The 24,056-nt window shown below is 40.9% G+C and overlaps 2 protein-coding genes and 1 long non-coding RNA gene across 8 annotated transcripts in view; 1 reads left to right on the top strand and 2 right to left on the bottom strand.

The window, feature by feature from the left end:
- Positions 1-931: 931 nt before the first annotated feature.
- On the bottom strand, positions 932-9,051 carry PDCL (phosducin like). 2 transcript variants are annotated; one of them, XM_053663745.1, is made up of 4 exons: positions 8,924-9,051; positions 7,380-7,556; positions 5,072-5,253; positions 932-3,212 (listed from the first exon to the last, which is right to left on the bottom strand). In XM_053663745.1, exons 2-4 carry the CDS (start codon positions 7,549-7,551, stop codon positions 2,661-2,663), a joined length of 906 nt encoding a protein of 301 aa, XP_053519720.1. In that variant the 5' UTR covers positions 7,552-7,556; positions 8,924-9,051; the 3' UTR covers positions 932-2,660. The 2 variants fall into 2 exon arrangements, with proteins under 2 accessions (XP_053519720.1, XP_037022177.2); XM_037166282.2 differs by having other exon boundaries at positions 8,938-9,050.
- A 111-nt stretch (positions 9,052-9,162) lies between these two features.
- On the top strand, positions 9,163-14,572 carry LOC128627161 (uncharacterized). Of its 2 annotated transcripts, none has more exons than XR_008391320.1 (3): positions 9,163-9,253; positions 12,125-12,383; positions 12,818-14,572. It is a non-coding gene; the product is annotated as an uncharacterized LOC128627161 (long non-coding RNA). The 2 variants fall into 2 exon arrangements; XR_008391321.1 differs by lacking the exon at positions 9,163-9,253 and adding an exon at positions 9,368-9,476.
- A 2,170-nt stretch (positions 14,573-16,742) lies between these two features.
- The window catches only part of RC3H2 (ring finger and CCCH-type domains 2), a 47,219-nt gene continuing 39,905 nt past the window's right edge, over positions 16,743-24,056 (bottom strand). For 3 of the 4 annotated variants that reach the window (XM_037165927.2, XM_037166077.2, XM_037166015.2), the window contains exon 21: positions 16,743-23,757. In XM_037165927.2, the coding sequence (XP_037021822.2) occupies positions 23,559-23,757 (199 nt within the window). In that variant the 3' untranslated portion in view covers positions 16,743-23,558. The remainder of the gene's footprint in view (positions 23,758-24,056) is intronic. The other variant, XM_037166171.2, reaches the window with a different exon arrangement.

The raw sequence follows: 24,056 nt of genomic DNA, 5'->3' as shown, positions 1-24,056 counted from the left end.
AGGCTGACGCTGCAGCCCTGGGACCACACGTTGAGAAACACTGTCACAGAACCACCCACGAAACAGGTATTGTTCCCAGGGCAAAGGTGAGGAAGCTGAGCTTCAGGAGGCTGGGTGAGAGACGGCAGGATGCAAACCCTGACCGACTCTGACACCTGGGCTGTTCGCACTACACCAAGTTGGAGATTTGACACTAGGATTTGCCCATGCCTAGTCTGTTCACTTTACTCTAGAATTTCCATTCTTTTTAAAAAAAAAAACATTTTATTTATTTTTAGAGGGGAAGAAAGGGGAAAAACATCAATGTGTGGTTTCTCTCATGCGCCCCCTACTGGGGACCTGGCCTGCAACCCACGCATGTGCCCTGACCGGGAATCAAACTAGTGACCCTTTCGTTTGTAGGCTGGCACTCAATCCACTGCGTCACACCAGTCAGGGCAGAATTTCCATTCTTGAAAGGCAAAGTCTTGCCCTGGCTGGTGTAACGCAGTGGATTGAGCGTGGGCCTGTGAAGCAAAGGGTTGCCGGTTCGATTCCCAGTCAGGGCACATGCCTGGGTTGCAGGCCAGATGCACAGTAGGGGATGCATGAAAGACAACCATACATTGATGTTTCTTTCCCACTCTTTCTCCTTCCTGTCCCCTCTAAATATAAATTTAAAAAAATATATTTTTAAAAAGGGCAAAGTCAAGGTTACTTTCATTTCCAATGAGAACCAAAAAATTGCTGGTAAAAGCTCCTTTAAATGTTCCTGTTCATAACCAGTAAGTCCTCTTCTAGAAATGTATACTAAGAGAATGACTGACAACAAAGCCCAAAACACAAAGTTGCTAAGTGTTTTAGCAAGAAACTGGGACTCAAAGTATCCAATATTAAGGGACTGAGTAATAAATTATGGCATATCCAAATGATGAAATATTAAGAAGCCATTAAAAATTATTTATTTTGAATTTATATAACATGTAAAAGATTTATAATATTAAATAAAACATAACACATAACTAAATTCAGTAAGTTCTCAATGTTATTAAAAACAATGAAAAATGAAATAAACTAGAACATTGACAACAGTTGCCTCTGATATTCATAATTTTCTGTACTTTCCACATTTTCCCAATGAGCTTTCATAGTCAGAAAAACCGAGCATTTTCTTTTAGTTGATTAACAACAACGGGTATTTTCAAGACCCACCATCTAAGTTAGTCAATTCCTAAACAGTCAGGAAAAGCAAAACTGAATTTTATAGCTAATATTTAATTGCAAGTTACATTTTCCCCGACCCTCGGTTAAAAAAGAGAAAAGAAAACACATAAGTGATAATCATTACTGTACATACACAGAAAGAAGACCGAAAAGATATCTGTAAAAGTGATAACGGATTATTTTTGGTTGGTAGAATTATAAGGCTTTTTATATCTCTTTTTCGCTTAATTTTTAAAACATTTTCTATATCTATTATCTATTCCTTTTATAATAAAAAAGTCTGTGCTTTTTTTAAGAGACAACCAATGAGCAAATTACAGCACATCCCATACAATGAAATATCCACAGCCACTTAGAAATGTTGTAGGAGAGGATTTATAACATGGAAAAAGTCTGCTGCATTGGCTGACCACACCATAAACAGCATGTTCAGAAATGATCCCACTGTTCAACAACAAAACATCTATGCCAACACAGAAAACATCTTGGAAGAAAAGCTTAGAAAAAATATCCACATTAAACAAAAAAGATTATGTGTTAAATAAAAGACAGAGAAGGACTGAGCAGGAGCATGTTACTGAAAGATCCTCCTTTAAAAAGGCTTTGCAGCGTGCCACCCCCTCCCCAGCCCTCATCTGTAACTGTCTTCCCCCCACTCTAGACTTAATGCTCCAGGGGCACATGGGCTCCAGCAGCAGAAACCACCCCTCTTGATGGGCAAACACACATCATTTGGAACCTTAAAAAAAGACCCCAATAGCCCTGGCTGGTGTGGCTCAGTGGATTGAGCACCAGCCTATGAAACAAAGGTTGCTGGTTGGATTCTCGGTAAGGGCACATGCGTGGTTTTGCACCCAGGTCCGCATGAGAGGCAACCACACATTGATGTTTCTCTCCCTTCCTTTCTCCTTCCCTTCCCCTCTCTCTAAAAATAAATAAATAAAATCTTTAAAAAAAAAGACCCCAATAGAGAACGGGGTCTTGGGGAAAAAATTTAACTGCCTTCTTGGACTATGGATCTGATTAGAATGAAATAAACTTACAATCATTTGATGAAGGAAATGCACTATTTATGTTGCAAACAACACACTAACTACAGAATTATGCTCCTGGACTTGGCAGGGGCCTCTGAGTTCATCTTCAGACAATTTCCAGGATACTGTCTTTAGGATGCTATGTAAATATTGACTCGAAACAACGAGGCTGTCATGCTGGAGGATCTGAAGTAAACCATTCAAAAGCCTGGTTCCTGTTTATACAGTTTTAAGTCACTTCACTGCTAACCACAAGGTGATTCAGCATTCTGATTTAATGTAACAATTTCTTGACTTTATGTATAATAAAAGGGACTACAAAGAACTGCTGCGAAGCCAGGAGACACAGAAAGGAATAAAAACAAACAAGAGACATGTCTTCCAGCCCAAACAATGAAAAATCCACGCCACTGGACTGTCAGTTCAGTCTATCTCTAAATCACTGTCCTCACTGTGACACGTGGCGGAGTTACGCACAGACGTCAGCACCAAGACTTCCTTATCTGGGAGCAATCCAAATTCCTGTAGAAAAGCCTCAAGGTCCACAGCAAAGAAGTCTTCACCCAGCTGGTCTGTGACTCGAACAAAATTACCAATCAGTTCACCCGCCTTGTAGATCAGCAGGGCAGGAAGGGCGTTCCTGGTGAACCGACTGCTGGCCCCGATAACCGAACTCTTCACCCGGCAGAACTTGACAGCCGGGTACTCAGCGGCAAGGCAGATCATGCAACCATGCATGGCGTCGGTCCCCGGAATGCCGTCCTCATAGATATGGACCATGATGAGGGTGCTTTTCTGTTCCTTATCAATCATGTCCAAAAACCCTTCTCCACTGGGGATCTCAAACACCTGCCTGAACTGGGGCCCCTTGTGAAGCTGCTGCCGCATCTCTTCCATTCTCTGCTTCCGGTACTGCTGCAGAAACTCTTCATCGTCTTGGTCCTCACTCATCATGGCAAACTCCTTCAGAGTCATCTGAAGGAGGACCAGCAAGTGAGCGTCAGAAACACAAACTGAACAGCTGTGGTAACAGTTAATATGGACCGCACGCCTGTGACACGGGCGGCAGCTTGCTCAACGCTCTGCACGCACCACGTCTCATTGAAATTTCAGCTAACCCCATCAGAAAGGGACCTTTATTACCCCTACTTTACGAACGAGGTTCCGAGACTTAAGATCATGTGCACAAATTCACATAGGTCACAAGTGCAGTAAGGCCAGGATTCAAACTCAATGGTTTAAAAACCCAGGCTTTTAACTACTGTATCGATACTGCGTCTCAATCCAAATAGGCAGCATCAGATAATAGCACTTTGTGAGCTTTTTCCTTGTTGTCAGTCTCAACAATAAATTAATTATTATTTTAGGCACGGTTTTGTTTTTGTTGACTAGACAACAGGACATTAAGGAGCTTTAAAGAGAACATTCACAATCCCCACCTGACCTACACATCACACATAATAGTCACATGCTAAAATGGCTTTTGCTTTTGTAATAGCAGTGTGGGTGTCCTGACTAAGTCATAACTTGCTTCTTTTACCCCTTAGCATGATTATATTGTAAACATCTCATGTTTCCAAATATTTTTTACAAAATTATACATCATGTGCCACATTTTGCTTTACGGTGCCCTATTTCCAGAATCCAGGCGGTTTCCACTCTGTTCTCCTGCAGTCAGGTGAGCAGGGCACCTGTGACTGTGTGGCGTGTTGCCTCCTCACTATGAGGAATCCCGTGAGCAGGGGGCACACTGCCCTGCAGCCAGCTTGTTACAAGAACGTCTTCCTTCTCCTGCCTAGGGCAGCAAGCCAGCCCAGCCCCCGTAACGAAAGCCTCACTCGGCCTAGCCTGGCACAGATTAGAGGGTGGAGGCTGAGGGACCACTAGACCAGGACAGATGCTACTGCCTCACAGCCAGGACCACTCTGACCTCAGTTACTTATCATCCCCAATCTTCACCCCATCTCAGAGCTCTCCACTCCACTCGGCCTGCCACAGTGGCTCTCCCTGACCTGTTCGGTCTTAGTTTCAGTCTAATGCTCTCAAATTGTATCATTTTGGTCAAGGTGAATGCCTCCTCACTTAAGCTTCATCTGCTCTCTGATCCAGCCTGGCACTTCCGGCTGCTTCGGGCCATAGCCAAATGATCTCTGGCACTCCTGGACATTCATCTGTGGTCACAGGGCATGGGATAACATAGAGTCCTTTTGATACTGGGAAGAGACAGTCAGTGACTCAGTTCCATGTACCTGCCAGAGTGTCTATTTGCTTCTACAGCATCGCCTCATGAGCATAAATTCTCAAGAACAGGCTTCCAGTGAAACAGAGCAACGTCATGAAAAGAGCAGGAAAATCTGGCTTAGAATCTGAGTCCCTATTAGATTTCCCCAGCTGCATGGCTCTGATCAAGTCCCCTCTATCTCTAAGCACTGGTTTCATCATCTTTCAAATTGAGATAATACCACCAACCTTGGTGGGTAATTTCTGGACCAAGGTCACAGTCCAATAAAAGACAGGAAATTCACATTTACTGAGTACTTTCAGCGGGCCAGGCACTATGATGGCGACTGTACACACACAGCCCTGTGAGTAAGGATACTGACCTTATTTTAATCCATGAAAAGCCAGACTGAGAATGGAAGAGACATGCCCCTGGTCACTACTTGCTGAGCTGAGATTCAAACTCACGTGTGTCTTACTTATGATATGACTCTATATTCCAACACTACCCAGCTTCTTGGGGGCTGAATCTAACACCCTACACATCCTGAGTCATTAACCCCAGATGCAGAACCAGGGCAACTTCGGAGAAAAACCTGGGCACTGTGAATTACCTTCCCACTGATCTTCTCCTGGAGGTCCTTCTGTTTCCGTTGCTCCTCCTCTTCATCCAGATGGGACCTGCAGGTCATTGAGAGCTTCTTGATCAGCCTTTCCATCTCCCGACACTGCTCCTCCCTTTGCTCTGTCTCCAACTGTTTGAAGCGCCGCCAGTCATTGATCACCCCCTTTGGACCTGGGTCGGGGTGAACATGGAGGTAACCAAGAAGAAAGGGCAAGGAGTCACGGGCCAGCTCACAACTGTCAAACGCTCGCAGCATCTACTCCACAGTGACACTCACACAGGTCAGCGTGGCCCACACACTATGATGTCCACTGCAGCATCATTTACAGTACTTACAGGGCCAAGCTCAGGGTCCAACGTTAAAAGATGCATCACATAAATTATGATTCATCTACTCAAAGGAAAGCGCAGGTACTCTTAGAAAGAGGTAGCTCTTTTACCATGAAAGATGGAAGATGTTCAAGTATATTAGGTTAAAAAAAAAAAGAACAAAATGCAAAGCAGTATCATGGTATGATCCTCCAATTTTTAGAAGAGATGTATATATATGTTAAACATTTATGGATATCTATATACATGCATATACATTTGTATGTTCATAGAAAAAGCACCAGAGGGACATGCAAACTGTTGACAGTGGTTGTCTGTAGATGGCAGGATCTAAGGGGTCTTTTACTTTTTTCTTTCTATGCTTCTGTATGATCTGACTTTTTATAACATTATGGCAGGTTGTCCTGTTATTCATGCCACCCCCGTACCTCCCTGCCCCATATCACGGGTAGTACCTCCTGTGGGATCAGCACATGCAACCCCACAGGCTGATGCTGGGTCTGGTCATGTGACTTTCATTGGCCAATGGACTCTGAGCAAAAGCTTCATGAGCCACTCCATGCCTCTGACAGCCCTCTCTTGCTCCTTGCACTTGGTCATGAAAGCAGCATGTCTTTCAGCTAGTTACTAGAATGAGAGGGTACGTAGAGCAGAAGCAGAGCTGCTGCTGACCCACACAGGGAGCACTGCAACATGACAGAGAAATCAACTTTTGTTATGTTGTCACAAGCAACTGGGATGTGGCTGTCTTTTGTTACCACAGAAAAAAAATAATAGGAATCTATGTGCTAAGCTGTATAGCCCAAACCAATATATAGTAAGTTTAAAGAAAAAAAGAACTATGTGAAGAAAATGGTACCAAGAAACATTAAGAAAGAACTGAATAAATAGAAAGGCAATACCACTTTCCTGACTAGACTCAGACTCACATATGGTTGTCAATTATCCCTAAGTTAATCCAATGAAATATGTGATTACATGTGTGTGCATGCTCCTAAAATTTCTTTGGAAAAAGAAGAAAACACAAGTTAGGAAAATAACATTGGAGAATATGGAGGGGGGAGTAGCCCTAACAGATACTAAAACTTCTTATAACACAACAATTAAAAACAGTGTAATACAACATGGTAAAAGACAAACTAATGGGTGAATAAACATTTAAGTGTAAAAAAATAGAATCATAAAAACACTGAGAAAACGCATGGAGTGAAGAAAGGTGTTTTAAGAAAGAAACAAAATTAAGAACTATAAAATAATGCTTGTAAGTACATAAAAATAAATTTTTGCCAGGAAAAGAACATAAAGCCAAAAGACAAACAACAAATTGGCCGAAATATTTACAATTCATATCATAGATTAAATTTCCTTAATATATAGCTCTCTAAGAAGAAAAAGACCAACCACTCAATTTAAAAGTGAGCCCAGAATATGACAATATCTCTAAAGTTATGAAAAGAGGCTCAGCATTACTCTTCAAAAAAGAGAAAATAAAACTGCAAGGAGTCACCACCTGTCACCCACTGGGATGGCAAAGATGAGAAAGTGTGAGCACACAGTAGGAGGGCAAGTGTACTGAGAAACACCATGCTGTTGCTTAAATGATAACACAGTGCCACCTCCACTTGATAGCAATTTGGAATTTGTAAAATGGAAGGATGTAAATATGGCATCCTAGGAATTTATACTACCAATATATTCACACCTACAATTTATGTGATATCAAACAACTACTAATTTGAGAAGCTAGATTCAAACCCAGCCCAGTCTATATTCACTACTACGGTGCTACGCATACACATTTGTATTGTACAGAGACATGGCTAGAGGCACGCACAGTGAAATGACAACACTAGATTGTCTCTGGAAGTGGGACTAAAATTAGAGAGAAGTGATCAGGAGGCTTCCAACTGATACCTACTTATTGGACATTTCTAAACCTGCTCCCAGAGCTCAGGGATTTCTAGTACCTGTGTTAACTGAGATGCCTTCGCCTGCCAACTCAGCATCTGCAGGCATGGAACTGCTGGCCAGGGCACTCCCGCCTTCATCCTTGTCCTCACGGTCACTGTCCTCGTCCTCACTGCTGCTGTAATAGTACTGCAGCTTCTCCCCCAGCAACTTATCATCCAGAGTCGTCATGGCGCCTGGAAGAGGGCAACAAACCTGTTAGGCTCTTTGCTGGCTTCGAGGAGACAGACTTGAATCTGGAGAGTAGGAGCTCGCTTGTGCTGAGATCCCACTATTCAGAGGACCCTAAAAGTGACTTTTTTCAACAGTAGGATCTCAACAAATCCATACCATGATACGGTGGGATAGGGTTAATCAGGCTCTTTCTGTAGAAGGTGAAACTGAGGCTCAGTTAAGGGAAGTTTCTTCTGAACAAGGGCCACTAGTACTTGTGATAAGTGTATCAGTGTGGTGGCTTGGAGAAATCTACTGACTGACTGGAAGTTTTATTTGCACACACATTTAGGTTTTCTTATCCGTGAAGGCTGCTAGGTAATTGAAATATTGAGTAAGAACCCTCACAAAAAAACTCCAAAAAGCAGCCGAGGATGATGCCGAGTCACTAAGCCAATCACTTGTCTGTCTGATGCCTTCAACCCAGTCAGCACACTGAAGGTTTGGATGGATGGGGTCTGAAGCCCTACCAACTTTGGTTTAAAAAAAGAGCCCATGACAAGATTTTACTACTTTCCAAGAGTTTAAAGGACAACCAACTGTTAAAGGCCAATAGTCTGCATCAGAAGCAGCCTGGGACATTTGGAGAGAAAGGCACAGCTTAGCCTCCCACAGATCCAGCAGGGAGGGTGTAAACTGCAGCACTCACTCCTTCCAGGAATCATAGCAATACTATGCTCCCTTCCTTTAAGACTTAACTCCGGGCCGGTTACACTGCGTTTCACAGTGACTTTCCCACAGATCAGGAAGCTCTAGAAAACAGGGGCGTCCACTATCCAGCGCCAGGCCTCCGCACAATTTGCAAGCCCAAACGGAGACAGCCTGGATCGGTGAGGGAATGTGGGGATCCCAGCAATCAGATGGGAAGAGGAGCACAGCACGCAGGGTTAATTGAAAGAGGGGAGCAGGTGCTAAGAGGGGGAGCAGAACCAAACTTAAAGAGGAGTAGAAGAGCCAAGGCGGTGCAGGGTGGACACTGCGCGACCGGTCGCTGGCGTGTTTAGAGCGGGCGGGGCCGCAGAGGGGTTTCCGGAGAAGACTTGGCAGCTGAAGGAAGCGCGGTGAGGGCGGGGCCGGCAGGCAGGTTAGAGACGCCGGCGGCGCCTGCAGATGGGTTTGCGAGGCGACGGGGCCGGTGGGGGGGCTCGCAATGGGGCGCGAAGAAACTTTGTAGTAGCCCGATGGAGGTGGGGCCAGCAGAGGAGGCGGGGCAGGGAAATCACGGAGCCCTCGGGGGTCGAAGGGACGCGAGGACAAAGCGGGCCGCTCTTCGCCCGTATTCCACCACGTCCCACCCACAGTCCACGCCTGCCGCGTCTTCCCCCCCGACCTCAGCGCAGTTACCCGGCCTAGCTCGGTCCGGATCCTTCTGGGCTGGTGGCTCCGGGCACCTGAGAAGAAAGGGAGCGTTTGGAGGGAGTGATGTGGCTCAGCGCCTTGAACTCTAAGAGACGAGCTGCCGGCGGCCGACGGCAAGGACCTATGAGACGGGCTTCCTGAGTAAAGACCAGCACACGCGGCCCAATTAGAGGAAGCCTCTCCCAGCGGCCGAGTGAGAGCTATGGGTCCGACTTTGGGACAAAACACCTCTACAATAGTAATGCGCTCTCATTTGTTTATTACAGTGAAAAGCTGCATTACACATACCCAGCTCTAAAGAGTAAGGAAAATGTATTCGGTCACCTTTGACGTTTCTGAAACTATTCCATATATATTGTTTATTGTTTTTAATCACATGACGGCTATTAGGTCAGAATCGGAGGCATTACGTACTTTGCCCAAACACACAGCTCTTAGATAAAAAAAAATTTTTTAAAAGGCAGGTCCATGATAATTAAATGCAGTGAGAAATCTTGGATTGCATCTTAAAACAGGAAAAGGATGTGAGTAGAATAACTCCCAAATTTGAATAAGGTCTCTTTAATAATAGTCTTGTATCAATAGTTTTGATAATTGTACTATGGGTTATGTAAGACGCTAACCTTTGGGGATTTGGCTTAAAGAGTATAAGGGAACTTTACACTATTTTCGCAACTCTTTAAAACCTGAAGTTATTTCTGAGTCCTTATTAAAGTGTCCAATACACACCACGAAGTGCCATATTTTCTCGTGTATAATGCACACCCACGTTTTTTTGGCACAAACTTTCAGGAAAAAAAGTATTTTGTTTTAATTTTTAATTCAATTATTTATTTATTTATATTTAGTAACAAAACCGATCATTGTATTCCAGGTTATTATTTCGCATGCAGATATTATTGCTTTCTAGAATTACGCTTTTAATGCATAAGCATAAATAAAAGAATTGCAAACATTTGTATAGATACAAAATTGGTACTACCCATGTATAATGAACATCCTTATTTTTCCCTCAAGAATTTGGGCAAAAGTGTACATTATACACGGCAAAATATGGTAACTCCTAGAAAGCTTTATGTAACTTGATTCATTCAAAATACACTAAAATGAGATACACTGTTTAATGTAGGGCTCTTAATTTAAGAAAGAATTTCTTAATTTGTGGGTTCTACCACCATGTAAAAGTGTCTGCAAATATGTATATGTGTATGTTTTTCTGAGAACCTGTTTGTTCAGAATATCAAGAGCAAACCCTCCCCTGTTCCCAAATTTAAGAACAATTCATCAAAAAGATCCAACGGTGACTTTGTATGTTTGTTTGCATGAACAGCCGACTTGAAAATGCTTGTGATCTCCTTTAAGTGGCAAGTCAGCACCCAGCAACAGTGCCTCTTCATGGGAGATTCCCCACAAATATTTGCAAAATCAATACTAGAGGAATCCTTGTCTTTGAAATTTATTTTCACTCACAGTTCCCTGAATCAGGGGTCTTCTTCATCCGTGGTGGTTTCTTGTCCTTCAAAATTCACTTTAAGCCTGCAATCCTCGGTACTGCCCAACAACCCCAATACCTGCTCCTGCTCTTCCACTCTCTGAGAGAAGCAGTTCACATCTCCTCTCTTATACCTTCAACACTCCCTTCCCTCTCCCAGCTTCCTTGATCCCTGCATCACCCGAAAAATAAAAGCAATTGAAACAGACTTGCACTTGAGTCCACCCTCTAAATGTACTAATAACCCCTGATCTCTACCTATTAAATGAGTCATCATTCTTTCTCCCTCCCGCCTTTCTCTCTCTCTCCTCTCCCCCTTTCTCCCTCTCTATCCTTTCTGCATATTCAGGCTCCCTTTCTCTTTCTATAGCATACTAATATATTTCCTAGTTCTCATCTCTAAAAATATCCTCTCAGATGCCATTTCCCACTGTTCAGATTGTTAAAAATCAAAAAGTTTGATAACGGTGACACTGGGGAATGTGTTGCTGGTAAGAGTATAAACTGATGCAACTCTTATGGATGGCAATTGAGAAATATCTATCGATATTGAAAAAAACATAGCTTTACCCAGCATTTTCACCCCTGGAAGTTCATTCTATAGACATAATTGCATGAATATATTATTTACTGTTTTTTGAAGCAAGGTAAAGAATATTATGCATAAATTTCCTACCTTTTCAATAAAAACGTATGAACCAATATTTGCTGATATATGCATAAAAATCATTGAAATACATTATTTAATATATATATGAATTTATTATATATATAATTTATATATATATATATATATATATATATATATATATATATATATATATATAATAAAATGCCCTAGCCAAGTAGCTCAGTTAGTTAGAGCAGTGTCCTGATATGCCAAGGTTTGGGGTTCAATCCCTGCTCAGGGCATGTACAAGAATCCACCAATGAATGCATAAATAAGTGGAACAAAAAAAATCCATGTTTCTTTCTCTTTCTCTTCTCTAAAACCAATAAAATTTTTAAGTTAAATAAAAAGTCACCTTTTAGGGGCAGATGAGAGGAGTGGAGGGGAGACTTTTTATATATAACTTCATGTGTGTGATTTTTAATAATCTAAAACTATTATCTATTCTATTCCAAAAATATTGACTAATCTGTAATTTCTTTTGTAATGTCATTGTCCAGTTTTGGTACCAGGGTTATATTGGTCTAATAAAACTAGTTCGGAAACTTCCTTTTTTCTGAAAGTTTTAGTAAATTGGTGGGTTTTTTTTTTCTTTCTAACTGTTTACTAGAATTCACCTGTGAAACCATTTAGGCCCAAGTTTTCTTTGTGGGGAGGTTTTCATAATGAACTCAGTTTCTTTAGTCAATACAGGGCTGTGGCAGGCAGATTCTAATGGTTCCTGCCTCAGTCAACAATTTATTGCCTCTCAGCTCCCAATTGAGCTTTGCAACAGAATTCCTTTAAGCATCTGTGCACAATGCTCCTTTGCAGTGAACACAATGGTAAGTTTTCTCAGTAGAGGACAATGGAGAGGTAGTGGTCAGTGATATGGTGGTAAGGACATCCAGTGGAGATCTTGCCCAGTCACGTGGGGCCAGTACACTGGTCCCCTGATGGCCTTGCAATCTCAGCTGGCTCAGCAAATGATGACCCAGCAATCATTTTTCCATGACCCTCTCTCTCCACAGGGAAGCCAGGGCCCTGAAGGCTTTCTCCTTGCAAAGGCTTCCAAAGGCCTCCTGCCCGCATTGGCACCCAAGGGCTTCCTGTCGGCTGTGGTACCAGCTCCTTTCACAAGGTCCTGTGCAGCTTGACTGTGGCCCAGAGACTTGCCTTCTGCTGCCAGCAGCCAGTTCCAGCCTGGGAAAACCAGCAAGCATCTCTGCCATCCAGGGGCTGCACTTCACCTTCTTCAATGAGACCAATGAGAGCTGAACCCCAGTCTTGGTAAGTGGGCCCCTTTCCAACTTTGTCCTTCTTTAGGTACTCCCCCTAAGCCATCAGGGAGCCATATGGAATTTTTTACCTTATAGTCACATATTTAATAAACTTAAATAATTATTATTCAAGTGATTTAATGATGCTAGTAAACTTTCCCTGTATAATCCACTGTGTGGTTTCCCAGCAAGGAGATAAAGAAGTCATTCGGTCCAGCCCACACTCAGGGGGAGATTACCCATGGGTTTGGGATTTTTTCGGAGATCCCAAAATGACTGTAATGTTCAGGTTGGACCACTGCATTATATTTTCAATTGTTAAGAAAAATCATAGTCTTTGCATGATCATTACTTCAGTATTAACGATAAAGGAAATAAAACCATCCTGGAATTTCATTTCCTTCATTAACTTGCTTCTCCTTTGCCTCGATCAACTGCCTACAGTTCTTTGGGAGCTACATCAGGCCTTGAGCATGAACTGGACCTAGTGACCTGTTTCTAAGGAATAATGACAAAAGTGATGGGACGCTGCTTCCTAAATGAAGTGATACAAGATTTTGACTTCTTTGTAACTTTCACTCTCTCTCTCTGGCCTGCCTGTCTTGGGCTCTCCTTGCTTGCTGCTTGGATGAGCCAAACTACCATACTGATTGTGAGCTACCCTTCCGAGAGGCTCATGTGGCAACAGAAAGCCAAGACCTTCATCCCAACACTTCGGGAGGAACTGAATCCTGCCAGCAATCAGGGGAGTGCACTAGGAAGCAGACCTTTGCCCAAGTGAGCCGTTGAGGACTGCAGGGCCAGCCAACACCCAGATGGCAGCCTGAGAGAGCCAAAGGGGAGGGCCCATCTAAGGCACATGCAGACTGCTGACCTACAGAAAGTGTTAAGCCACTGGGTTTCAGGGCAATTTGTTACATGACAATAGATAACCAAGACAAGAGTTATTTCAATTTCCTTTTCATCTTGTATCTGTTTTGGTAAGTTGCATTTTTAAGGAATTTGTCCATTTCTTAGTTAAGTCCATATAGTCCATTTTATTCATTTACTTCAGAGGTAGACAAAAGACACCAGTTTATTTGCTCAAAAGCACTTCAGAAATTAAAAAAAAAACTTATGTACACACAAAAAACTTGTACACAAATGTTTACAGCAGCTTTATTTGTAATAACCAAAAAAATTGAAACAACCCAAATGTTCTTCAATGGGCCAATGTTTTTTTTAAAAATATGGTACATCTGTTACTATGGAGAGACTCATGTCAGAAGGCCCCACCCACCCACCCTGAGCTTGTTCCTCGGTTCCTGTCTCACTCACAAGAGAAGGATTCAAGCAAGAGACAAACATGTGTAGTGGAAATGAGACAGCAAGTTTATTTGTGAAACACACATGAGCACGGAACTATAGGCTGGTACCCAGCTCGTCTAAATGCCCCACATATAGAGGAAATAAAGCTGTATGTTTGTAAGTTTGTTCTATACACTTGAGCAGAGGCTACAAGTAGGTCCTTAGCTATTCTAAGTATGCCGACGACTGGGGTTCAGGGGTTCTATACCTTAGTCTGCTTCTAGGTTCCCTCTCCTTGTGCCCCTTCCAAACCTTGGGAATAATATCCACCTACAAGGGCTTTCTTTCTTAGTAAAGGCTGTCTAGTTAGTGAAGTTTGTTGCACCGGCTCCCTTCCTCCTGTGCTATCCCTGCCTGTGACGTTCAGAACACCTGGCAATCTCAGCGAGACTGTCACAGAAGCTTACAGAACCCCCACCCCCACCCCCTTTCCCAGCACAGTCTCAAAGACTTCCCTTCTCACGCGCTATATTTGCTTGTGATGCTCAGGACACCAGGCCATCTTATCAAACTGGGCTCGGGGCTGCTGAGTTAAGGTGAAATATGCCTCCCTTTTGCTTCTAACCTCTTATATTAAGTTCTTTGTTAGATTTCTTTGTTAGATTGTAGCGGCAGAGGTCCTGCTTTATTCTTCCTCTGGCTGCTCATTCTGGATGCTACCTAACACATCCATACCACAATGTACTACTCAAGCAATAAAAGGGAACAAACTATTAGTTATGCAACAATTTGGATGGATCTCAAGGGAGTTATGCTGAGTGGAAAAAAAGCCAATTTCAAAAGGTTACATTCTGTGTAATTTCATTTATATAACGTTCTCAGCATGATAAAGTTACAGATATGAAGGGCAGATGAGTGGTTTCCAGGGATTAGGGTGGGAGAGTAGGGATAAGGGGTGGGGGAGGGATATAAACATAAAGGGGTGGCACAGGGGTCACTGAAGTGATGGGACAATTGTCACCTTTTTCTTCACTTCTGTTACCTTGATAGTAATGGTGCTTTCATAAATATGTGATAAAAATGCATAGAACAACACACACGTGTGCATGCACATGCAAATGAGTACATGTGAAGCCAGTGAAATCTAAATAAGGTCTGTAGTGCCAATTTCTAGGTTCTCATATTATGTTATAGTTATGTAAGACGCTGCCTTTAGGGAAGTTGTGTGAAGGTTACCCGGGTCCTCACCATACTGTTGTTGCAATTTCCTGTGGATGAGTAATTATTTCAGAATGTAGTAAACTTACCAAATACTTCCATTGATCACCTCCCCTTCCATTACTCTCCAGCAGTTATGAGGTTGACTTTTTTGAATAAAGACCTTGAAGAGAGTGAGAGGTCTGGTGATGAAGCTATCGAAGCAGGTGGGGGAAGTCTTCTCTCCATAAAGGGCATACCTGTAGAAGGCCCTACAAGGGCGCATGCCCGCCGTGGTGAAGGCCAAGGCCACCGGTGTGGGAGTACAGTGAGCAGTGTCAAGGCAAGGACTGGCTTTCACTCTGTGTGATGTGAGTCGCATTTGGAGGCCTGGAGCACAGGAGTGAAATGATCCCCGAACCCTTTAGTGGACTCCCTGCAGCTGCTGTGGTGAGACTAAGCTGAAGGGCAGGAGCAGGGAGAACAGGAGGCTATGCCACCTCAAGTGAGAGAATTGGGACTTGAACCTAGTGGTGAGGAGTGGTCAAACTCTGAATATATTTGGGAGGATCTGCTGCTGGAACAGGTGTGAGAGCAGTCAAGTGCGTAAGGGCTGAAACAGGTAAGACAGAGATGTGGTCTGGGGAGTGGAGGAACCCCAGAAACTCGGATTCGGACATGTGAAGTTAGAGATGTCTATTGGGGATCCCAATGCAGATGTTCAGTAGACCGCCCTATCAAAAACTGTCCACAGCGCTGAGAATGACTACGCTCACCTTACAAAATCTCATCATCTGGTTGCATTATATTCATTCTGCTTCCTCATCTAAATATATCTTTTATTTCTTTTGTCCTTCCAAATTTCATGAAGTTAGGGGCTGGTTCACTCCAGTAGCCCTATTGTCTAGTACATAGTAGATTTTTAAAAAAATATTTGTTGAATGAGTCTCTGAAAACTTACATGGACCCAACCATTGATGATGTTTTTAATGCACCTGGGCAAAGACAGGCCCTAGCCCTTTTATGTTCACGCTGGCAGTAGTTCCCAAACTTTCCTGCACATTGGAAGCACCCAGGGAGCTTCAAAAGTACTCACGGCCCCACTCCTAGAGGTTGTGATTTTCATCAGTCCAGGGTGTAGTCTGGGCTTTGGGATTTTTAAAACATCCAGAGGTAGCCCTGGCCTGGTGACTAAGTTGGTTAGAACACCATCCCATGCACCAGAAGGTTGTGGTTCAATCTCTGGTCAGGGCTCACGCCTAGGTTGTGAGTTCGATCCCCAGTAGGGGTGCATATGGGAGACAGACGATCAATGTTTCTCTCTCACATCCGTTTCTGTCTCTCCATTCCTCTTTCTAAAATCAATAAACAGCCCTGAGCAGCGTGGCTCAGTTGGTTGGAGCATCGTTCCACAGCTGAAAGGTTGCAGGTTTGATTCCGTTGGGGCACATGCCTAGGTTTTGGGTTCAATCCTCCATCCCCCATCCCCTGTCCCAACGTGGACGTGCCCTGTACGATCCCTGGTCTGGGCAGTATGGGAGGCAACCAATGGACGGTTCTCTCTCCCTTCCTCTCTCCCTAAAAACAATGAAAAAAATGTCTTCAGATGAGGCTAAAAGAAATTGTTTTATATGATCAATAAATATATTTTCAAGTGAGGATTTAAAACAAAAAACAGACAAATAAGGGAAATAAAAACAAAGACACTGAAATAGAGAACAAGGGGACAGCGACCAGAGGGGAGAGGGGAGGGAATTTAAGGGGAAAAAATGGGAGGGATTTAGAGGAACAAGCATAAAGGACACAGGGACAATAGCTAAGGGGAGGTGGAAATGGCAGGGAGGTGGGGTGCATGGGGGAGGGGTGGGCTGGGATGGGAGAAATAAACAGAAAACTGTACTTGAAAAATAACTAAATAAAAATTTTAAAAAAAAGAGATCCCAAGGTGACTGTAATGTTCAGGTTGGACCACTGCACTATAGTTTTCAATTACTAAAAAAATCATGGTCTTTGCATGATAATTACTCCAGTATTAACTATAAAGGAAATAAAACCTTTCTGGAATTTCACTACTGTCATTAAGTTGCCTCTCCTTTGCCTGGATCAACTGTGCACGGTTCTTCCTCTTCTGGATCTCAGGGGTCGGTCCAGGGTTACATATTTCACAAATACACAAGATTACATTCTCCAAAAATATCAGTCTGTTCTCAGCAGTGAAGCTCTGGGACTCTACACCAAATTTAATCCACTATAAGGTATAGATGACTAATATACTCTCCCCACAAATCCCATCAACTACTCCCTCCTGCTTTTCAAATCTATCCCTTTTCCTCCATCTTCGCTTTGGCCATGCTCTACACTTACCTACTTTGACCTCACCTTCCAGCTGATCTGTCTCCAGCTTCAACTCACATTACTGCCAAAGTGATCTTTCCAAAACCCTAAGTTGTTCAAATCACCTAACTTCCAAGACGCACTAGCAGCGTCTTTGGTATGATATTCAATGTCCTTTTTAGAGTCTCTACCTACCTCATCTACCTGTATGACCCTGGGAAAATTCTCTAGGACGATGCCTCAGTTCCCTCATCTGTAAAATGGTGGCAATCATGGTCCTAGATTGTAATACACCCACAGCAATTACTGTGTCTGGAACACATGAAGTTGCTCTAAGAGGTTAGGTAAGCTGTTCTTTAAATGTTCCTCCCGCGGTAACACTTGTGGCTAAATAGGTTCCAACCACCACCAGCACCCCTTGTGGAAGGCAGAGCAATTCTACTATTTTTCTTGTTTTGAGGTTCTTCAGCAAGTTAACATCTCATGTACAAAAGAAGGATCATAATAGCCATAGTGAAGGGTTGTTTTCTCCCCCCTTATCTCTGCTTGGTGAAATATTGTTCAACCTATGAAGTCTAACACAAGGTCACTTTTCAAAGCACCTCCTCTGGCTCACCACCACCACTACCCACCTCATAATTTCCCTTCTGGAGTTTTCACACATTGGGACATAGTTCACTGAGCTGGTTATTCGGATTGGTCTCTCCCATTTTCACACTGTGAGCTTCTAGATGTTTCTCTCTCTCTCCGAAGGGCTCATGTTTCATTGACTTTTAACCTTAAAGACCAGCACAGAGGGGTTTTAAAATACATCACCTGAGTGAATGAGTAAAACTTCACTCAAGGCACAGTGAACATGGTGTGTAGATTCACTCAGGCCATTTTCTGTTCATATGCTGAGATTCCACAGAACTGACTTCACACTTGGATAACATTACTTTGTATCTGTTATTTGTGTATTTGCCCTGTTTTCTCCACTAAGAAAAATATTATGAGTTGAATACTTTTAATTGCTAATATTATCTTTGTCCTCATTTCCCACTGAATGAATGAGGTGACTGATTGAATTAAGGAATATTTCCACCTCTCTGTTCTATTAATTTCTTTTGGATCCTTCCCAATGATGTATACAAGTATAAATCTCCACTTAATATCTGGTAGCTTAGTTAAGCCAAAAAATAGACCAAGGAAATCAAGATAACTAAAAAGCACCATCAACTTAATATTGACACTAAACAAACAACTTTTAAGGTGGACAAATAATTTTATTTTGTGCATGCAAATACATGTCAAGTACTGCAAACTTTTTCCATCAATTTTCTCTCAAACACTGAAAATCATGATGCTCTATTCTGTGAACAGCCAAAGCTAATATCTCTTCACTTCAGTCCTACAGCAAAAACACACAGAATTCACTCTTTGCTATTCACTATCATCACAACCCTCATTGTTCCATCTCTGCCCTCCCCCCATATACAAGCCTTATAAGTCCTGGCCTTCCCCCAGTTAATCCTATTCCTATAGCACAAAGGGAAACATTACAATTTGGAAATTCAAATTGAAATAAATGGAATAGAATTTATTCCCATATATATTCCCCATTTCATTGTACAGAATTATTTTAAATTATAGTTTTAAATAGAAGCTGAGTATATGCCTTAAAAATGAGCATTAAATCCATCTTAGAGATGGTGCCTGCTTTTTACATGATGGGTGTACACCATCTTTAATTTCATTTACATTTCAATCGAACAATAGATTTGCAAAGAAAATGTCTAATACAGACGTAAAAATATTCACACTAGAGCTTCACAATCGGTTGTACAATTGACAAACAGGCCTCTTTTCCCAAACTTTCCAGCTAAGCAAATTTATAAAATGTAATCAATGCAACAAGAAAAACATTTCTCTTTCACTTCCAGGGAAAAGAATATGCAATAAACAGTATAAATGCAGACAGCAGTTGCTGCAAGCTAACCACGATACTCCCAAGTGGCTGTACAGTGGATATGTGCAGTACAAATAAAAGCCACATGTGTTGTATCACAACTACAGTATAATTGTTTGCCCAGCTAAGAGAATGCATGCACTTCCATGCCTTGGGTTATAAAGTGAGGCCTAATTCTTGACAGATCGATGGAATATATGCAAATGACCTTGGCTTTTGGCAGTACTAAGTGCAGCCAGTGTCTATGTTCCACTGGTTTGAGGATATTTTTAAATTTTTATTTTTAAAAAAAGGCCAATTTCAGACTTGGGGGAATAACTGCTCTTGGAGTAAAAATAAGACTCCAATGTAGAGTATTCTGATCAGTGGCCTTGACCCCTTGTATTCCCTTGCCAGCAAAGGGATACAAAGAAACTGCTAAAGAAGTAACTAGCAAATTTATTCAAATTATTCAGAAAATGGGATACTCCTTGAGCATATTCATTTTTCTGCTTGCAGAAGGGGTTCTCATGTAGGAGTTGTTACAGTAAGTGATCCCATCAACACTCTTCATTCACTAAAACACAAGAAAAGTTCTTCCAGTTACGAATACATAGTTGCAGTGTAACTCTTCCCTTTAATATTTAGTCACCACTACTGGAGACAGTCTGCTCAGAAAATGATTCAAAGAAACTAGGGAAGAAACTTTTGGACTCAAAGTTGAAATCACATGCTGAATTTGATAGTCACAAATTTCACCAGTTAACAGGACAACCATGGCTTTAATGTCCAAAATGCAAAAGCAAGCTAGATGGTTTTTAAAACAATGTTTTCAAGTGTTTAAATGATCCCATTTTAAATTCCTATGAACTGCTGTGCATCCTGTAATTTTCTCAAGGCAGTATATAAAATTGGAATGTGCTTTATATAACAGGATGGGACAAAAGTAGAATTTACATTTGTTTGTCAATTTCTATGATCAATGATGAGCCTACTTTTGCCCCACCCTGTACTTAGCATTGACTTGAAATTTGAGTGAAAGTGACTAGATCCACACAAATGGAAATTTTCAGTCCTCTGTATAGGAGGTTACTTTTATTATTCCCTTGTGAGAGTAAACAGCTACTAGGAAAAAAGTCAGTGCCATTGGCCCAGTGAAGTACCTTCTCTGGAAAAATTACAATGCACAACTTTCACGCCTGACACTGGTTTATCAGATGGTATCGAAAGTTTAAGTCATGGCAGCAAAAGGGTACCAGCCAGATGCTTTGTTCAGGTACCAACTAGATGAACTACATGGGTAACTTTCTCAGAATTTACAAAATGAAATGAGACCACAAAAGAGACCTACTGATGCTACATTCATGGTATCTGAATGGGGCACATGGACTTCAGAATTAAGACATTAACACTTAGAAACTGACAAACAAAAACATAAAAAGTGAAAAAAAACCAACAACAAAACAAAAAACCCCACCATTTCCCACTTTCCAGACCTCAGACTATACTTTTCTAATTAGAACATAGGCAACATAATGCAATTTAGTACCAACTTCACCAATTTCCTTTCCTACTGCTTTATACCCTTTGATTTCAAACATATGTACACCACATGTTGGTCAAAGGGTCAAAGGACAGGGCTTGACCCCAATTTTAAAGTCACATTTTATGTCTGAGTTGTATTTTTTCCTTTGTGACATCAGTGGTTACCATTTTGAGGAAAGATCAGATACACTGAACTTTCTTCTCAAGTGGAAGAGAACCAATGTCTTTACTTCACACTAAACCCACCACAGGAAAACAGAAGGTAGCTACTACAGAAAGAAAGCAATACAGATTAACCTCAACACAGAACCAATTCGTATGTTGTTAGAATGAGAGTAAGTTTTTAGGAACAGGGAGTTACTGTTTTATGGGATCACCTGCTGCAAGACAAGCATTATTTTAATATAAATGTTCTGAGACATACCAATAAGGTTGGCAGGTATATACATACACTGATGCAAATGTAATTTCACTGGACAAGTAGGCAAACACCTAAGCAGTTAATCCCAACCCCCTCCAGCAGAGCACAACCACGTTTCAAAATCTCAATTTTAAAATTAAAAAGATATGGTTAAATACACAAGATCAATTTATGTAGTACATATTCACCCTCAGACCGTGCTGAAGATGTTTTGCGTAGTTCTGTTGCACAGAGGGTTATTTCCCTGAGGGCACATAAGGAGCTCTCAAACTGTTAATAGGTCTCTATTTTGTAACAAAATAGCAATTTTTAAATCTTAAAAAAAAATACATTACCTTCAACATGGAAGATCTCACTATTTAAATATCCATGAAATAGACATTATGGTTTGCATATCCTTTTTGGAAATACAAACAGCAAATAAAGTACATTGGAAGCATTTCAAATGTAATAAGCACGCATTTATAGAAAGGTTCTGATATAAATTATATAACAATCATGTTCCTGTACTATCCTAGGCTAATTTATAATGTCAGAATAAGTTAACGCAATATGGTTTAAAACTCTTGTTCCTATTCATTTCAGGTTACAGAGTGAAATAAATAAATGTCTTTGTAGGGACAGGGAGCACTGGCCATGGCAAAGAGGTACAGTACTAACCGAAGGAAACTAAGTCAAGGCTACTGTGCTGTTATGTTACAAACATCTTCATACACTTGAGTATTAAATAAATGTGTAAGATCTTCCATACTGACACCAGAATATCAAAACTACCCCTTTGTTTCTCAGGTATATTTACAACTTATCAGTCACCTTATGAGCATGTTCATTAAGACAGGTATCAAACACCAGTATTTACTCATTCTAATCAAGAAATTTCAGGGAAATGTTAACCCTCCCGCCCCTGGAAATGTGCACAAAACTTTTTATCAAAATCTTATCTGATACAATGCTGTGGTTTTGTAAAACAACTAAATAGCTCAGACGACCAATAACATGATCCTGTTTAAGCATTTTGCTAGCAGGAAAAGCCCTTACATACAGTACACCTGGTGAAAGATCAGCTTGGCTTAAAATGTTCCAGTACAATTTTCAGAGTAAACAACTTCACAGAAGTTAATTAAAAAAATAATAATAAAAGTCAAACTAATCTTAAAGAAACAGGAAAAAAAAGTATAGGTAAAATCAGGAAGGAATGCCCAGCTTTTGGTTTCAAATGTTGACTGAAATTTAGGTTTCAATAAAACTACCTCCAACAAATCTGGGGCATGCCTGGTTGAACATACTGCATACTTCCAGATGCCACGTGAAAATAGTTTTCAGTCACATTTTAGCAGGGCAGAAATTATTCATGTTTTTAAGTATGAATAAAGGTTAGCCAATGTTCTATTATTACATGGTTCGTAGTCTTATCAATCTAACAGTCAGTAAAAAGGGAAAATTAAACCCCAACATGAAGTAACAATAAACAATATTTAACCAAGATAATGTAATGAACATCCAAAGTAATTAGTTTAAATTAAAAACCCAGCAATACCATCTTGTTAGTCAGTGCAAACACTACATACAGGGTTTTCTCAAGAAAGCTGAAAGCACCTGATTCTTTGCCAAGTCATCAGATTCAATAATGCACAGGCTTAAATCTGCATTTTAAAAAACTGCCATTACATTAGTGCATAATTTATCAAAATTGTAAAAACGATTCTGCATAACTTAGGAGAATTTAATATCTAGTACATCAGCTGAAAGACTTAGGCACTTGGTTATATATTTAATTATTTCAACAAGTAGCCTGTATGTAAATATTAACAAAGCAGAAACTATTCTTGAAAAATGGAAAATTAAAAAAAATTTAAATGCTACAGATAAAAGCACTGCACCACACTCCTACACATAATGCAGTAAAGAAAGCTAGTTTATAACCCTGCAAAATTCTATGGTAAGAACATCTAACTCCACTCTTCAAAGTAAAAAAAAAAAAATCATGCAAAGTCTCATGAAAAAGATAAATAAAGCAGCTGGAATGAGATGGAAATTTCTCTTAGTGAAACATAAAATAGAAATAAATAAGTTAATTAAGTCTACTTTCACTAGATGTATCATTGTAGGATCCTGCTAGTTAAATAACTGAGTTGTTAATTTTCTACAGAAGCCATTTAAAATAGGAAATGGCTCAGTTACTGCACCGGATTGCTACAAACTCATAAAAAGCTGCTTGAAGCTTAAGTTAAATGTCCAAATTCCAATCACTTCTGGAAAGTGAACGTGTTACCCTAGTAAGTTTTCTTTTTTTTTTTTCATAATGCTAATGCAAGAGGGCTTGAAGTATCAAAGAGTCCACAGGAACTGGATGCCCCCAGTAATATCTTTTTTTTAAAAAAAATATACATTATATAATATATATATTATATATATAAAAAGCTAGTGTAAATGCTTCCATGGTATGGTCACAAATTTGAAAGATGAACCTCCTTTCAGCTGTTAACCATCTTCCCATTTGCAACAACAGGTTTTAAAAAGTCATTTTTATCTTCAGACATAACGTGAGTTTTTAGAATGAGGTTGCCAACGCTGACAGATGTGGTGATGGGGAGGCAACTTGCATTGCTAATGGACACTGGGAGTGGCTGGCTAAAGCAAGAAGTTACCGGCAGAATTGTTTTTTGCTCCTCCCTGAGAAAAAATGACATTGAAAACAAATTAGCTTTAGGTGAAAACTTAAAACATAAGTAAAAATCTCTACCAAACTTTAAGAGCCTCTAGCAAAGGCATGTCTTTTTAACACTAAAAATTACCAGAGATTACTAAGAAAGTTATATTTTCCAAAAATTAAGATAAAAAACTAAAACACTGATTAATTTCAGACTAACAAGTTCAAGATTAGCCCATATTTTTGGCAGTGATAAACAAAATGGCAATATTAGAGCCACAAAAATCTTAAAAAGATTTTAAAAAAGGGAACCCTACATGTA

This window comes from Artibeus jamaicensis, unplaced genomic scaffold (assembly GCF_021234435.1).
Source record: "Artibeus jamaicensis isolate MK-2021 breed Jamaican fruit bat unplaced genomic scaffold, CSHL_Jam_final contig_3275, whole genome shotgun sequence".
Classification (NCBI taxonomy): Eukaryota; Metazoa; Chordata; class Mammalia; order Chiroptera; family Phyllostomidae; genus Artibeus; species Artibeus jamaicensis.
This window is presented reverse-complemented; position numbering and strand designations above follow the sequence as displayed.

Excerpts from the sequence above, each read along its gene's own strand:
- PDCL (XM_053663745.1), bottom strand. The coding sequence starts at position 7,551 with ATGACGACTCTGGATGATAAGTTGCTGGGGGAGAAGCTGCAGTACTAT. Across the intron at positions 5,254-7,379 it reads AGGCATCTCAGTTAACACAG|GTCCAAAGGGGGTGATCAAT; the intron begins GTACTAGAAATC and ends ACCCCGACCCAG. Across the intron at positions 3,213-5,071 it reads AGGAGAAGATCAGTGGGAAG|ATGACTCTGAAGGAGTTTGC; the intron begins GTAATTCACAGT and ends GTCCTCCTTCAG.